The sequence below is a fragment of the Budorcas taxicolor genome, chromosome 5 (assembly GCF_023091745.1).
Source record: "Budorcas taxicolor isolate Tak-1 chromosome 5, Takin1.1, whole genome shotgun sequence".
In the NCBI taxonomy this organism is placed as follows: Eukaryota; Metazoa; Chordata; class Mammalia; order Artiodactyla; family Bovidae; genus Budorcas; species Budorcas taxicolor.
The window spans coordinates 68,996,473-69,014,497 of record NC_068914.1 but is presented as its reverse complement, the minus strand read 5'-3'; the positions used below and the strand labels follow the sequence as shown (position 1 = coordinate 69,014,497).

The 18,025-nt window shown below is 39.2% G+C and overlaps 1 protein-coding gene across 1 annotated transcript in view; it reads left to right on the top strand.

Moving 5' to 3' along the window:
• CEP83 (centrosomal protein 83) overlaps window positions 1-18,025 on the top strand; it is a 134,128-nt gene that overhangs the window by 104,805 nt on the left and 11,298 nt on the right. The window contains exons 12-13 of the mRNA XM_052640012.1: window positions 1,223-1,380; window positions 4,184-4,313. Coding sequence (XP_052495972.1) covers window positions 1,223-1,380; window positions 4,184-4,313 — 288 coding nt within the window. The remainder of the gene's footprint in view (window positions 1-1,222; window positions 1,381-4,183; window positions 4,314-18,025) is intronic.

Genomic DNA, 18,025 nt, shown 5'->3' with positions numbered 1-18,025 from the left:
TAGAAGGGCATAATGTTTAATACTCAGAAGTTATCTAGTTTCATTGGCATTGAGCTTTCTGTCATCCTGAAGATATGGAAAAGTATTAAGCTCTTTGAAGGTTACTTGTTGAGCCATCTATAATGCAGATTTAATATTTACAACTGCAGTTAAAAATACTGAATAGTTCTTCTGGAGAAATTCATTCTAAAATAAAAATCTGAAACATAACCTTTTTACTTTATTTTTCTGACGATTGCTTTTTGTACCTATATAATTCTGTAGGTGGCTTTGCTACCATCAGAAAGTAATGGAATTATTTCTTCTTTATTGCATAAAGAATCTGGTTTCTTTTGACTCTTGAGTCTTATAATGGATTCTTTTGATCTGAAATCACTTAAACTGTCTGCCTCCTAACTTCTCTCAGAGAATGGCTTTTAGAGGTAGAAGAAAGTGAAAGAAAAATGAGAACTTGTTTTTATTAATTGGTAAAAAGGCTTTTGCAAGAAGTAGGTATAAATATGTCCCAAATGTGTTATTTGGATAGAACTTAAGAGCAGTGATGTGAATCTCCTAGCCTGTTAATTTGTAACTAGGTAATCAACTACTTTTCGTGAGAAGTACTCCCAGATAAAGGTAAACTGGGACAGTTTGATAAATGGTTCTAGAGGCAAAGGAATCCCTACCATTCATTAGGTTTCTCAAATTTCTTTCTTCTGCCCAACACCTGATGTATAGAATGCTTGAAAACTACTCAGAAACAATGTGAGAGTGAGCCTTCCTGTATTTATGTTTTTTGACTGTTCAGAAAGCAGAACCCCCTGATGGAGCACTAATCAAAAGGTTTGTGGGAGTATGAGACGGTTTTCTTAGCAGCTTTCCCAGCTCACCTTTTAAAATCTGTTCTTTCCTCGGAGACTAGAAGACTCATATTTGGATTCTCTTTACTCACATTGCTGCTGTCTTTCTAAGGACCCTTCTCCCCGTTTCTAGTACCTCTTCTGGCCTGCTTATTTGGGCAAGAGGAGAGAGGACTCAGTTGCAGATTGAGGAATAAGGTTCTTTATAGTCTCTGGTTATATTAAGAAATGATCCTAATGCTGCTGCTTTTTATTATTTTGTTCCAGGGTATCCCCAAGGGTACGTCAGTTGGGTGGGACATTTGTGAGGGAAGATGCTTAGTGTCTTCTATGTCTCTCATATTCTGTTGCATTTGCTTATGTTTCTCTTCTCCTCTTTTAAGCAAATCAGTGGTTTGCAGATCCAAGTGACCTCACTGGCACAGTCAGAAAATGAGTTGCTGAATTCAAACCAAATCCTGAAGGAAATGGTGGAGAGGTTAAAACAGGAATGCCGAAATTTAAGAAGCCAAGCTGAAAAAGCACAACTAGAAGTTGAAAAGTAGAGTTTGCTTTTTTTATGTACAAATTGTTTCTTCTTTATGCTGTATTCTTTTAATGACGATTCCAGTGTTGAATGTATTTTGATAATTAGTTAAAATACCCCATTGACATGTACAGTGGTTTTAGGAAATGTATTTTCTGTTTCTAGAGATGAGCTTTTAGAACTCTGAGATTGGTTTTTTAAAAAAAGAAGACCTCTTAAAATTCTGCCTGACCACAGTATTCTGAAAACCTTCAGAGAAACACTTCTTTATTCATTGAGTAAATCAATATATTTCTTAGTACTTCAAGTATATAAATTCTTCAGAATGCCAGAAATCAGAAACAAAATTTTTGATGTGTACAGTTTACTTCCTAGAATTAGAATCTTTTGGATTTTCTCTTTGAAAAGCTCATTTATTTGTTTATATTTTTTGATCTTGGAATCTCTTAGTAATAGACAGTCTAGTAAACTGTAGGGAGATGATTGTGGTGATCAAGATTTCCCTGGAAAATTCTGTTTATATATGATAGAAAACTACTGTTTTGTATTTGCTTTGTTATTATAACATGTCATTATAAGCTTTTGAATCTATAAAACATTATTCTTTTCACATTTTTTCTTCTGAAGGCTGTTTGCCCCATAAAATTTTTTTTCTTATTTTCAGTTTTTCATTTTTTAAGGCTTGTCCATGGCTTCATATATGTGGTTGAATTTCAAGAAAAGTAAGGAAGATAATTGTCCATAATGTGTTGTGACATATCACAGAGTCCAAATTATTTTGCTTACATTTTGCTAAAAGAAAAATAGAAATTTGTATCTTGGTATCCTTTAAGTGTTTGTGGAATCCGTTAAATCTTTAAGTGTTTGATTTCACATGTGCTTAAGAATTCTAATAACAGGATAGCTAGCAAATTTAACCAACTTATCATTGGTTTCTAAATGTTATTCATAGGATTGTTGTTTAGTTGCTAAGTTGTGTCCAACTCTTTGCAACCCCATGAATTATAGCCTGCCAGGCTCCCCTTTCCACAGGATTTCCCAGGCAAGCTACTGTCGTGGGTTGCCATTTCCTTCTCCAGGGGATCTTCCCAACCCAGCAGTCAAACCCTCTTCTTCTGCATTGGCAGGCGGATTCTCTACTACTGAGCCACCAGGGAAGCCCATTTATAGGGTTACATAGCAGAAAATAGCTGGACTAGGGGTCCATTGATGTGATTTTGGTCCCAGTGAAGACACTTAAAATCTGTATGACCTTAGTCATGCAGTCTTGACTCCTCAGGGTTTGTATATCTCATTTGTACTGCCTATAGTGAGGATACAAAAAAATCATAAAGCATACCGAAAAGCTTTAAAGATGTAAGTTGTTATGATGTTACTAGAAAATAGCATGTATATGAAATTTACTCTAGCTAGAAAACATCACATTAAGACTTGATAACAAGGCTGATTGCCATCTTTACTGGGCTCAGTTTTTAATAGCTTGGTGGTATCAAAGTGAAGAAGAACTAAAGGCCCTCCTGATGAAAGTGAAAAAGGAGAGTGAAAAAGTTGGCTTAAAACTCAACATTCAGAAAACTAAGATAAATGGCATCCAGTCCCATCACTTCATGACAAATAGATGGGGAAACAGTAGAAACAGTGGCTGACTTTATTTTTCTGGGCTTCAGAATCACTGCAGATGGTGATTGCAGCCATGAAATTAAAAGACGTTTACTCCTTGGAAGGAAAGTTATGACCAATCTAGATAGCATATTGAAAAGCAGAGACATTACTTTGCCAACAGAGGTCCATCTAGTCAAGGCTATGGTTTTTCCAGTGGTCATGTATGGATGTGAGAGTTGGACTATAAAGAAAGCTGAGTGCCGAAGAATTGATGCTTTTGAACTGTGGTGTTGGAGAAGACTCTTGAGAGTCTCTTGGACTGCAAGGAGATCCACCCAGTCCATCCTAAAGATCAGTCCTAGGTGTTCATTGGAAGGACTGATATTGAAGCTGAAGCTCCAATACTTTGGCCACCTGATGAGAACTGCTGACTCATTTGAAAAGACCCTGATGCTGGGAAAGATTGAGGGCAGGAGGAGAAGGGGACGACAGAGGATGAGATGGTTGGATGGCATCACCGACTCAGTGGACATGGGTTTGGGTGGACTCCGGGAGCTGGTGATGGACAGGGACGCCTGTCGTGCTGCAGTTCGTGGGGTCACAAAGAGTCGGACACGACTGAGCAACTGAACTGAATGCATATATATGGAATCTAGAAAAATGGTATTGAAGAACTTATTTACAGACATAGAGAACAGACTTATGGACATGGAGAGAGGGTAGGAGAGGGTCAGATGTATGGAAAGAGTAACATGGAAACTTACATTACCATATGTAAAATAGCTAGCCAACAGGAATTTTCTGTATGGCTCTGGAAACTCAAACGGGCTCTGTATCAACCTAGAGAGGTGGGATGGGGAGGGAGATAGGAGGGAGGTTCAAAAGGAAGGGGATATATGTATACCTATGGCTGAGTCATGTTTAGGTTTGACAGAAAACAACAAAATTCTGTAAAGCAATTATCCTTCATTTAAAAAATAAAAAGATTTTTATGAAGTCTAAACGATGTAGTACATGCACTCTTTTAATAAGCACAGTGGCTGGCTCGTAGGAAACAGTCACTAATGGTGCTGTTAGGAAATATGTGGTCATGCAAGAATGCCTGTGTTGGATAAGGGAGGAGGTGGTGAAGGAGGAGGTAGTGAGTTTGATTATACTTGTGGTAATATCTATTTAATTCTAAGGGTTAATAGGTTTTGCATACATTCTCTGACAGGGCATTGGAAGAGAAGCAAATACAATGGTTGGAAGAAAAGCATAAGCTTCATGAACGTATCACTGACAGAGAAGAAAAGTATAATCAAGCTAAAGAGAAATTGCAGCGAGCTGCAATTGCCCAAAAAAAGGCAAGTGGTTCTTATTAAATTATTTCTGTAGAGTAAAAACATAACTATTTTTAGGAGAATATAATACATAATTAAAGCAGACTTTAGTGGTATGTTACGTTTGATATTTAAACATGACATTTTGCTGTCAACTTTGCAAAGATAAATTGGGAACGTGCAAACTACTCAACAGGTTTATTTCGAAATATGTGTACAAGTCAGTTTTTCAGAACCCACATACGTTTTTCCACAGAGATAGTAGTTTTCATTGATAGTTTCTAGACCAGCCCATACAAGGCTCATTTAACTCATTCTTCACTTACAGTGTGCTTAGGTCTGTTTCAGCTGTACTTAACCAGTTCTTGTAACATTGTTTTTGTGGTTCCAATACTTTTTTGTTTCCAACTCAGGAATATAGGAGCAAGTATCTCCTTGCCCCAGCAGAAGGAACTAGGACTCCCCTGGCTTCTGAAACACCTGTGATAGTTCTCACACTCATGATCTTTTTAAAACTTCATCTTTGCAGGCGTATTTTCTCCAGAACCTAAAAATTTAGTCCAGGGCATCATGGAAGTAATGTAACCAGGTGATTCATCTAAGTCAGTGGTTTTTACAACAGCAGACCCAAGGAATGCAGCATAGCCCCATTAGTAACCATGGCTCACTATGGCAGCAATTCAGCAGTTATTTTTAGCAAGATTGGCACATGTATGTTGGGTGAAGGGGAACGTAGTTAAAAAAAAAAGTCCCATAAATGAGTTGTTATGTCTTCATTTCATAAGTTCCCTTAGTACTGGCATTGGTGTGAGAAAGTGAGAAGGTCTAAAGTGAGACGAAGGTACTTCAGGACATATACAGACTGGTGTCTTAATGTCTGTATGTTTATTGCTAAGTGTAGTTGTTCATATTTGCTTAAGAGAACTGTATATTATATATTCTGAATTTGGAAATAAAGGACGCAGTTCCTAGTGACTTGTTTATGTCATTAGACTTAACTGCCAAATTTGTCCTGATAGTTGGAGTGACAACATGAGAAGCCTAAACATTGTTACTTCCCCACTTTCTTGGTTTATGAATATTGCATTTCTTTTTTTTGTATGCTAAAAGTAGTATAACAGTGAGATTATGAAACAGTACTTAATTATATAGGAATACCAGTGTTTTATACTCAAATATACTTATGTTGCTTCATTGCTTTTTCCTGAGTCTATCACTTCTCTTTCTCTTTCCTTCTGCCCATATGAGTACTGAGCAGTGTATGGGTATTGATGGGGTTTTAGTGAAGCTATTTCACAGCTTGGGATGATTTCAGAAATCCTACTTATGCCTCCGTGTATTGTTTGAAGCCTAAAAGCATCTGAAGCCAGATTTTAGCTGGAAATCATTAGAAATTACAAGGGCTGATTTTATCTTTCACAGAAAAACTTTTATATTGAGGCTTTAGAAGTAAGTATCTTAGAGATCAGATTCTAATTATTGAGGTTAGGTTGGGTTGACTTCCTTTGGCACAAAAGTGACATCCAGTGGTGAGAGAGATTATCAGGTAATCATAGGTAAGAGATACCAAGGGAACATTTCATGCAAAGATGGGCTCAATAAAGGACAGAAATGGTATGGACCTAAGAGAGGCAGAAGATATTAAGAAGAGGTGGCAAGAATACACCGAAGAACTGTACAAAAAAGATCTTCATGACCCAGATAATCATGATGATGTGATCACTCATCTAGAGCCAGACATCTTGGAATGTGAAGTCAAGTGGGCCTTAGAAAGCATCACTACGAACAAAGCTAGTGGAGGTGATGGAATTCCAGTTGAGCTGTTTCAAATCCTGAAAGATGATGCTGTGAAAGTGCTGCACTCAATATGCCAGCAAATTTGGAAAACTCAGCAGTGGCCACAGGACTGGAAAAGGTCAGTTGTCATTCCAATCCCAAAGAAAGGCAACGCCAAAGAATGCTCAAACTACCACACAATTGCACTCATCTCACATGCTAGTAAAGTAATGCTCAAAATTCTCCAAGCCAGGCTTCCGCAATACGTGAACTGTGAACTTCCTGATGTTCAAGCTGGTTTTAGAAAGGGCAGAGGAACCAGAGATCAAATTGCCAACATCTGCTGGATCATGGAAAAAGCAAGAGAGTTCCAGAAAAACATCTATTTCTGTTTTATTGACTATGCCAAAGCCTTTGACTGTGTGGATCACAGTAAACTGTGGAAAATTCTGAAAGAGATGGGAATACCAGACCACCTGACCTGCCTCTTGTGAAATCTGTATGCAGGTCAGGAAGCAACAGTTAGAACTGGACATGGAACAACAGACTGGTTCCAAATAGGAAAAGGTATATGTCAAGTCTGTATATTGTCACCCTGCTTATTTAACTTATATGCAGAGTACATGAGAAATGCTTTACTGGAAGAAACACAAGCTGGAATCAAGATTGGTGGGAGAAATATCAGTAACCTCAGATATGCAGATGACACCACCCTTATGGCAGAAAGTGAAGAGGAACTAAAAAGTCTCTTGATGAAAGTGAAAGAGGAGAGTGAAAAAGTTGGCTTAAAGCTCAACATTCAGAAAACGAAGATCATGGCATCCGGTCCCATCACTTCATGGGAAATAGACGGGGAAACAGTGGAAACATTGTCAGACTTTATTTTGGGGGGCTCCAAAATCACTGCAGATGGTGACTGCAGCCATGACATTAAAAGACGCTTACTCCTTGGATGAAAAGTTATGACCAACCTAGATAGCATATTCAAAAGCAGGGACATTACTTTGCCTACTGAGGTCCGTCTAGTCAAGGCTTTGGTTTTTCCAGTGGTCATGTATGGATGTGAGTGTTCGACTGTGAGGAAGGCTGAGTGCCGCAGAATTGATGCTTTTGAACTGTGGTGTTGGAGAAGACTCTTGAGAGTCCCTTGGACTGCAAGGAGATCCAACCAGTCCATTCTGAAGGAGATCAGCCCTGGGATTTCTTTGGAAGGAATGATGCTGAAGCTGAAGCTCCAGTACTTTGGCCACCTCATGTGAAGAGTTGACTCATTGGAAAAGACTCTGATGCTGGGAGGGATTGGGGGCAGTAGGAGAAGGGGACGACTGAGGATGAGATGGCTGGATGGCATCACGGACTCGATGGTCATGAGTCTGAGTGAACTCCGAGAGATGGTGATGGACAGGGAGGCCTGGCGTGCTGCGATTCATGGGGTCGCAAAGAGTCGGACACGACTGAGCAACTGAACTGAACTGAGCCTGAAAGAGGGGAGAAGGTGGTATTTTAAGAAACTTGCAAAATAACCTTTGATCAGTATTGACCTCGGATGAATGTTTTTCCTACTGAAATAACTGCCAAATGATGCGTATGAATATAGTAAATACCTATTTTACTTTAAAAAATGTAATATGTGGATTATGATTTTAAGTTGTAAAAAGTTGTTAATTCAGTAAATAATTATGACCCAGAGCTGTCCCATCATGTGGAACACTACCCTGTAGGCTTACAACTGTACCTCAGTTAAAGTGAAAAAACAGACAATATATGTGACATGGCAATAGTCAAAAGTATGCAAGTGTGTGTAATTTTAGGGCTGGAAGGTCTTAGTATTCAGATAGAGTTTTGCAGATTAGGAAGCTGAAGTGGCAGGTAGCCAAGATCACGTGACTAGTTAGGAACGCCATGACTGAGACCTGCATCTTTCTATTCTTAGTTCTGTGTTTCTTCTGCACTGTTAGTCTTTTCGTTTCCCCCTTTCTTTGATTCCAGATACTCTACTGCTCTTCTCTGCATTGTAGCCATAATGCACATGAGTCTTATTTCTTGTGGCAAAACAGTCACTATAAAATTAATTTCTTTAACTCAGACCCTTTTCCCATTCAAATTAATGTTTCTGTATGAAAATTTTGGCTTATAAGATAGCATAAAGAGGATTCGTAAAATTGCAGTAGACTTTTAAAATTTCTTTAGATGACAAAAGTCACAACTTTCTTACGTGGTAAGATTTAAAACAGGTCAAATATGTATTAACTCCAGAGCAGAAATCATAATCCTTTAGAGTTACTTTCCTGTGAGAGGTTCTTATAACTGGGGAGTAGCAGCTTGATCTTTTTCCTACAGGCTAGGTGAGATGGCTCACTGCCATCTGACTGTGTTCATTTACAACTCCAACCTCTTTAACCACAAAGCTTATGTCCTTTCTGGTAAGTGACATTACATGAAGATGTAACGACAGTGTGTAATGATATTTTGTTGATTGTTTGGAAAAGCTTGACCAAGTGTCTTGAGTTGAAATGCCCTTCTGTAACTGATGACTTCTCTATATTTTCCTCACATATTCTTTAAGTGTGAGTATGAAGAGCAATCTCTTGGTAGGAGGACAATGATTTGTGCTTTTCCTTTTGAGGCACTTGAAATAACTTGTGATTTTTATTCTAAGGTATATGTCTTTGAAATAATTCTTGGTTGGAGGTTATGAATGGTTTAGAAAAAGAAATGAACCGTAGTCTTAAAGTTGTAAAATATCTATTTAATATGTTTTGTGGCCTGGCATTATGTTATACACTGAGCAGAACATAGAAGCCATGATTGATTCCTGTCCTTTTTGACCATATAATCTAATTGGAGAAATAAAATAACATCCAATACCTAAAGAATCTATTAGTCACTTCCATGTGATCTGTATGGACACTAAAATTTGAGAACCACTCTCTTAGAAGAAAGCTTGAAGACAGACTAGTTAGAAAGCTATTACAATAATCTTAAAATGACGTAAGAGGTCTGGAATTTGGGCTCTCAGTATAGAATGAAGGTGAAGGATGACTCCTAAAAGTATTCCAAAAGAAAAAAAATTACAGACTATTACAGCGCTAAATAAGAAAAAGGAAAATAGGAAGTATTTTAGCTATGAGGGGATATAAGAAGAGTTGTCATAATGAAATAAAGAGCATGTGTCAGTTGAGTACAAAGAGAAGATGTATTTGACTAAACACATGTCCAGTATAAACTGATAACAGTGCATCCATGTAGACAAGTCCTGGACTCTCAAGTGAAGGTATTGTGTAGGTAACCAGAAATAATGGAACGTAAAGCATGAAGGTCAGTAGTTCAGATTAGAGATGTATAATTAGACCCTTCAAATTTGGGGAATGGCTGACAAATAAAAGGACTATGAACTAAGTTGACTGAGAAAGTAGCTGATTTAGTAGAGGAATGGTCAGATGGTCATAGAGGTAGAAGCTCTAGTATGTTGTTATATAAGCCACAGGAAAGAAAGATATCAAAGATAAATGCTCATGATTGTTGAAGAGAGTTCACTGAATTTGGCTAGAATGTGGTAAAAGGAAAATTTTAGCTTTGATTCTTGCATCAATATCTTTTGATTTGTCTTTTCTCTTTTGTGTTGTAATGTTTATAGCACTAAGGCATCCATTTGATTATCCTGTGATTGTATCAGACTAAAATCAAAATTAAAACCATTTCTTACAGCCACTTTCCCCTCTGGACTTTGATTTCTTTCAGTGGAGCACCATTCTTCCAATCACTTATGCTTCAAACCTGTGATTCATCCTGAGGGTTCCCTTTTCCCAAATCTAGTCAATCCCTGTATTAGTTTCCTAGGGTTGCTATAACAAATTACTACAAATTATGTGGCATAAAGCAAGGTGGTTATAACTAGGTATTACAAATTATGTGGCTTAAAGCAACAGAAATGTGTAATGTTATAGTTCTAAAGTTAGAAGTCCAAAACCAAGGTGTCCATCGGGCCATGCTCCCTCTAGGGGCTCTGGGGTAAGGGTCTGCTCCATGCCTCTCTCCCAGCTGCTGGTGGATGGGGCCTCTGTCTTCACATGGTGGTCTCTCTGCACATCTGTCTGTGTGTCCAGATTTCTCCCTTTGTATAAGAACACAAGTCAGTGTTGGATTCAGGGCCTACTCTCATCTTAACTCTACCCTTTTTTAAAAATAACACTCTGGAGTGTTTTCCAGGACCAAGAACCAATTACATAATTTTCTGTATACCAACTGGGTGTCTGACTGTTCAGTTAAATTCTGACACCGCATCAGCTCCTGCAGATTGAAGGGTCCCATCTCATAAGGCTGCCCGCATGCCAGATGACGGGTTCACAGTCCTCTCCACTGTTGACCGAGAGCTGTTAATCGGGGTCCCTGTAAAACCCCTGCCCAGATTCTATGAAAACACTTTATTCATATTTACTGGTTTATTATGATACGACTCAGGAATAGCCAAATAGAAGAGATGTGTAGGGCAAGGTATGGAAGGGATGGGATGTGCCACCTTTCTAGCAAATCAGTGTACTCACTGTGCTGGAGGCTTTCCAGGTATCCTTGTTAAGCCATTTGATAGCTGTTGGTCTCAGTACCCAGCCTCTCAGAAGCTGAGAATGGGAGGTGGGAGGAGGGCTGAAAGTTCCTACCTTCTCACCACTTGTTTTTTCTAGTGACTAGTCCTATTTTAAGACTATCTAGGGATCTCATCCTAAGTTAACTCATTAGTATTAACTCAGAGGGCTAATATTGAAAAGGGCTGATTATGAATAGCAATAGGAAAAAGACCAAATATGTTTCCTTTTATATCACAGTCACATTCTGAGTAAACATATTATGGAGACATTCTTCTAGCCAGTACAGTCACTGGAGCCTGTGAACTCTTCCTTTATAATATATCTCGCACTGTGCCCACCTCATTTCTTTTTACTCCTGTTGCTAACATCTGAGCTCAGGCTCTTCTCTACACAGTTTCTCTGTATTCATTTAGTCAGTTTACTTAACAAATTTATTGAGAACCTGCTATATGCTACGTATTGTTTTATTTGCAGCGATATACAAACAAAGACTGTACTAAGGAGCTTATATGATAGTGGATGGGAGACATGGGGTAAAGAAAGAAATACATATCAGGTGGAGATGTGTGGTAAGAGGAAAACTAGTAGAGATAGAGGGTGGTGGTTTATATAGGTGATCAGGGAAGGCTCTGATAAAGTAACATTGTGCAGAGACCTGGAGGAAAGAAGGGAGAGGCCATCTTTTGTTTGTGGGGAAAGAATGTTCCAGAGGAAATAGAAAGTAAAAGGTGGAGGCAGGAGTTGACTTGGTATGTTGAAGGAATACAAGAAGGGAGACCTGATTAGCTGGAATGGAGAGAAGTAGGAGGAGGCTACGTGATGTTGGGGCTTTTTTTTTTTTTTTGCATTTTATTCTGAATAATAGGAACACACTAGAGAGTTTTGAATTGAGACATGATATAATCTGAATTATGTTTAAAGAGAATTTCTGCCTGTTGTGTAAGCAGGGCAAAGAGGATTCAGGAAGACCACTTTTCTGTAGTCCAGATGAGAGCTGTAGAGAACTAGTAGTAGACTGGTGGTAGGATTCTGGATACATTTTTTAAGGTGGAGCTTACAGTGGTTATAGGGTATTAAGGAGATATATCAAAGGTGACTAAGATGTTGGGCTTGAGTACCTAATTAAAGTAGAATTGCTGTTTACTGACATGGGAAAGACCTTGGATAGGACAGATTCAGGGATAAAACAGAGATGCCCCCTTTGGACACATTAACTCTTTGAGGTGCCCACTAGACTTCCAAGTGGAGACATTAAGTAATCTGGTGATTACATGAATCAGGACTTCAGGGAATAGGACTGGGCTAGAGATAAAGATTTGAGGCTCACCAATGTGTAAATGGTATTGAAAGCAATGGGACTAAATGAGGTCACCTAGAAAGTGAAGGAAGACAGAAAAGAACAGGTTTGAGGATTGAGTTTAGAGGAATTCCAAACTTCAGAAGTTGGGAAGTTAAGGCAGAGTGGCCGGTATGATAGGAAAATAACCAGTAAAGTACTGGATGCCAATTGAAGAAAAATGCTTCAAGAATAATTAGCCATGTCAAATGACATTCATCAGATCAGATCAGTCACTCAGTCGTGTCTGACTCTTTGCAGCCCCGTGGACTGCAGCACACTAGGCTGCTCTGTCTGTCACCAACTCCCAGAGCCTACTCAAATTCATGTCCATCGCATCGGTGATGCCATCCAGTCATCTCATCCTCTGTTGTCCCCTTCTCCCGCCTTCACTCTTTCCCAGCATCAGGGTCTTTTCCAGTGAGTCAGTTCTTTGCATCAGGTGACCAAAGTATTGGTGCTTCAGCTTCAGTGTCAGTCCTTCCAATGAATATTCAGGGTTGATTTCCTTTAGGATTGACTAGTTGAATCTCCTTACAGCCCAAAGGACTCTCAAGAGTCTTCTCCAACACCACGGTTCGAAAGCATCAATTCTTCGGTGCTCAGCTTTCTTCATAGTCCAACTCACACATCCATACATGACTACTGGAAAAACCATAGCTTTGACAACATGGACCTTTATCAGTAAAGTAATGTCTGCTTTTTAATAAGCTGTCTAGGTTTGTCATAGCTTTTCTTCCAAGGAGCAAGCGTCTTAATTTCATGGCTGCAGTCACCATCTGCAGTGATTTTGGAGCCCAGAAAAATAAAGTCTGTCACTGTTGCCACTGTTTCTCCATCTATTTGCCATGAAGCGATGGGACCAGATGCCATGATCTTAGTTTTGAGTTATAAATGTTGAGTTATAAGCCAACTTTTTCACTCTCCTCTTTCACTTTCATCAAGAGGCTCTTTAGTGTCAATGAAAAATTAATCAGTCAATATAAGAAAGAATTGTAAAATATTATTCTAGACAAATTTGAGGATTATAACCGAAGAGCATCTCAGAAAGCTCTGAGAGCTGTTTCCCCCATTAGAAGTCAAGATGCAGCTTATTATTTAAGTTTTTTTTGAGACAGCTGTACATTAAATGATGTATTATTGACAGTTTACACAATCCAGAATTAACCACCATTGTTATATGGGTCGTGTGACCCTTTACAAGATCAAGAGGGAATGTTATCTTTCAAAGAGTTGTCTTATTGATGCTAGGAGAATGTTGCCATTTATGGTTGAGCAGATATTCCTGCTGATGGGGGAGATTTGGTCAATGCATAATGACAGATAACACAGTGAGAGGAGATGAGGCCAAAGGCAGAGAAGAATTTTTATGTTTAAATTTTTCTTGTCTTCCCATAATGTGAAATTTATTTCACAATGGTAAGATGATAAAATAGTAAGATGAAGACAGATTTTCTTTGGCTATGTGAGTATTAAAAAGAAAACTAGAGGAAAACAATATAATGGGAAGGACTAGAGATCTCTTTAAGAAAATGAGAGACACCAAGGGAACATTTCATGCAAAGATGGGCACAGTAAAGGACAGAAATGGTATGAACCTAATAGAAGCAGAAGATATTAAGAAGAGTTAGCAAGAATACACAGAAGAACTATACAAAAAAGATCTTAATAATCTGGATAACATGATGGTGTGATCTGTCACCTAGAACCATATATCCTGGAGTGTAAAGTCAAGTGGGTCATAGGAAGCATTACTACAAACAAAGCTAGTGGTGTGCTTAGTTGCTCAGTCATGTCCAACTCTTTGTGACCCCCGTGGACTGTAGCCCACCAGGCTTCTCTATCCATGGGCATTCTCTAGGAAAGAATAAGTAAGTATAAGTGTGTTAGTCGCTCAGTCGTGCCCAACTCTTTGTGACTGCAGCCCACCAGGCTCCTCTGTCCATGAGATTTTTCCAGGCAAGGATACTGGAGTGGGTTGCCATTTCCTTCTCCAGGGAATCTTCCCAACCCAGGGATCGAACCTGTGTCTCCTACATTACAGGCAGGTTCTTACCAACCCAAGGACCAAACTCAGGTCTCCTGCATTGCAGGCAGATTCTTTACTGTCTGAGCCACCAGGGAAGCCCAGAGCTAGTAAGGGTAATGGAATTCCAGCTGAGCTGTTTCAGATCCTAAAAGATGATGCTGTGAAAGTGCTGCACTCAATATGCCAGCAAATTTGGAAATCTCAACAGTGGCTGCAGGACTGGAAAAGGTCTCATTCCAATTCCAAAGAAGGGCATTGCCAAAAAATGTTCAAACTACTGCACAATTGTACTCAATCTCACACGCTAGCACGGTCATTCTCAAAATCCTTGAAGCTAGGTTTCAACAGTACATGAACCAAAAACTTCCAGATGTTCAAGCTGGATTTAGAAAAGGCAGAGGAACCAGAGATCAAATTGCCAACATCTGTTCGATCATTGAAAAACCAAGGGACTTCCAGAAAACATCTATTTCTGGCTCATTGACTACACTAAAGCCTTTGACTGTGTGGATCGCAACAAACTGGAAAATTCTTCAAGAGATCAGAATACCAGACCACCTGACCTGCCTCCTGAGAAAACTGTATGCAAGTTCAGAAGCAACAGAACTGAATATGGAATGACAGACTGGCTCAAAATTGGGAAAGGAGAGCATCACGGCTATATTTTATCACCCTGTTTATTTAACTTCTATGCAGAGTACCTCATGCAAAATGCTGGGCTGGATAAAGTTCAGGCTGAAATCAAGATTGCTGGGAGAAATATCAATAACCTCAGATATGCAGATGACACCACCCTTATGGCAGAAAGCAAAGAGGAACTAAAGAGTCTCTTGATGAAGGTGAAAGAAGAGAGTGAAAAAACTGACTTAAAACTCAACATTCAAAAAACTAAGATCATGGCATCCAGTCCCATCACTTCATGACAAATAGATGGGGAAACAATGGTAATAGTGACAGACTTTTATTTTCTTGGGCTCCAAAATCACTGCAGATGATGACTGCAGCCATGAAATTAAAAGACGCTTGCTCCTTGGAAGAAAAGCTATGACAAACCTAGACAACATATTAAAAAGCAGAGACATTACTTTGCCAGTAAAAGTCCATCTTATCAAAGCTATGGTTTTTCCAGTAGTCATGTATGGATATGAGAGTTGGACCATAAAGAAGGCTGAGTGCCCAAGAATTGATGTTTTTGAACTGTGGTGTTGGAGAAGACTTCTGAGAGTCCCTTGGACAGCAAGGAGATCAAACCAGTCCATCCTTAAGGAAATCAACCCTGAATATTCATTGGAAGGACTGATGCTGAAGCTGAATCACCAATACTTTGGTCACCTGATGCTGGAAAAGATAGAAGGTGGGAGGAGAAAGGGACAACAGAGGATGAGATGGTTGGATGGCATCACTGATTCAATGGGACGTGTTTGAACAAGCTCCAGGAGATGATGAAGGACAGGGAAGCCTGGCATGCTGCAGCCCATGGGGTCACAAAGAGTCGGCCACAATTGAGCGACTGAACAACAACCTGTGATCGTTGTTGGTGGCTTTTTCCCTAGTTGTTCCTGTGGAATAGTAGGTATGCAGGTCTGATTGAAGTAGAACATAGTTTGTCCAAGGACTTTTGTTGTGAAGAACAGAGAGCTGGGGTGGGAGCAAAGGCTTCTTTTAAGAAGAAGTCATAGGATGATTCAGTTGCAGGGGGAAAACTGATAATGCGGGAGAAAGACGGCCAATGAAGGGACAGTGTGTTTTAGTAGGCAGAAGGGCACTAGATTCAGTTCAGAGAGGGAAGGGATTGGGACACAGTGTCTCTGTTGTAACTGGAAAGACGACAAAATATTTAGTTGTAAATTCCTGATAAATTGATGGATGTAATGGGAATGTGTGGAAATTCTCTACTGATTGCTGCTATTTTCTCAATGTGAAAAAGAATCTGGGTCACCAGCTCAGACTGTGAAGAGTGGAGGTCTAACAGATTTGAGGAGAGACCAGAAGTTGTGAAAGAATACGAGTTTGGGAGAGTGATTGGATTAAGGGAATTAATAGAAATCCCAGGTACCCTCTGGGGCCCATTTGACGTCGTTTAGTCACTAAGTCATGTCTGACCCTCTGGGACCCCATGGACTATACCCTGCCAGACTCCTCTGTCCTTCGGATTTCCACAGCCAAGAGTAGTGGAGTAGGTTGCTATTTTCTTCTCCAGGGGATTGTCCTGACTCAGGGATTGAACCCATGTCTCCTGCTTGGCGGATGGATTCTTTACCACTGAGCCACCTGGGAAGCCCCATTTGAAGTTAGTGCCGGTTAATTTGAGACTAGTCAGCATAATTTTGTGTATGTGTGTGTGCACGTGTACATGCCAGCTATATTTCAGTTGCTATAGGTCCAACTGTGCAGTCAGTAGAGTCGTATTTAACTAAGGTCAGTTGCTCCAGGTGAGTTTGAAGACGGAGACTTGAGTCAATATAATGAGGGATCTGTGAGGAAATTAAGATAATGTTAGAGTCTAAGGCATTCATTGAGTCTACTAGTCAACCAGCCATGCGGCTCTTTTATAACATTCCAGCTCAGTTCCTGGCAAAGAAGAGTGCTCAGTAAATGGCTGTTTGTTTTTACAGTGATGAGGATAACAGTGTCATGACCCTATCTATCTTCAAGAAGCTTATCTCCAGATTTTCCTCTAAAGAGGCAAACTTCAGGGTCCATCTTTTACATTGATGCCATATTAATCTTTTCAAAACAATGTTTTTACCCATCAGTCCACTGCAGGAGAACCTTCAGGGGAATCCACATTCTTATAGAATTATAGATTCTTCTTATTCAATTCTTATCCTTTCTAAAGAGCTTTTTCTCATGTTTTTTGTCCTTATTGATTGGAGTTCCCTCAGAAATCCCTACAGTTTGTATTCCTATGATTAAAATAGGGCCCAATTAAGTGGGTACTCTGTATATGTGTGTGTATATAAATATACATACTTGGTTAAGATTTGGTGAAAGTGAAACATTGCTACAGTTTAAATGAGCAGTAAAAATGGAGAAATATAACTAGATTTTAAGATTAAAGTTTTATATAATCATATAATAATGAAGTATTAAGCATTTCCATCTTTAAAATGTCTCCTGATAGTTGAACTAAAATACCTAAAAGGAGCATATGCTTTTGATAATAACAGACTAGGAAATATGTGGATCAGCTCTCCACATGAGAACTAGAAGAAGCAGACAAAATATTTTTAAAAATATCCCCATGAAGGGCAGTGAAGAATTAAAGAGGCCAAGGTCCTGGAGAGAGAGAAACCTAGAGAGGTGAGCACGGCATTTGGCTGCTTTTCCCTTAGAGGAGACTGCCAGTTCTAGAAGAGAGAGCTGAGAAGTGAAGCAGAGCTTTTGACAACCTCATAGGGGAACAAAAATCAGAGTTCAGAATCTGCTAGAGAGAGGGTCTCAGGTCTGAGTCCACTAGTGCTTTGGGTTGACATTGTGAAGGAATATACCCTTGGACTAAGAGTGAACTGAAAATAGCTTGGTCCTTGCAGGTATTGAAGCACAACTTCAGATAATCTGTCCTTATAACTAGATTAAATTAACCCCTATTTGTTAGTGTTCCTAGCTGCCTGCCAGAAACAAGTATAAATCTTTTCTAAGGGAAACTAACATTGTAGGCTTCAAGTTACTTCCTCAGTTTTTAAATTATAATATCTATCCCTAAATAAAAAATAAACATAGACATCACTGCACATTTATTGGAATGACTAAAATTCAAAACACTGACAGTATCAACTGCTGGTAAGGATATGGAACAATAGGAACTTTTTTACTGGTGGGATTGTAAAACTATACAGCCATTTTGGAAGATACTTTGGCAGTTTCTTACAAAGCTGAAATAGTCTGGCCATACAGTCCAGCAATCACACTCCTAAGTATTTATTCAAACAAGTTGAAGACTTACGTTCACACACGCACACGCACAACACTATGCACAAACATTTATAGCAGCTTTGTTCATTATTGC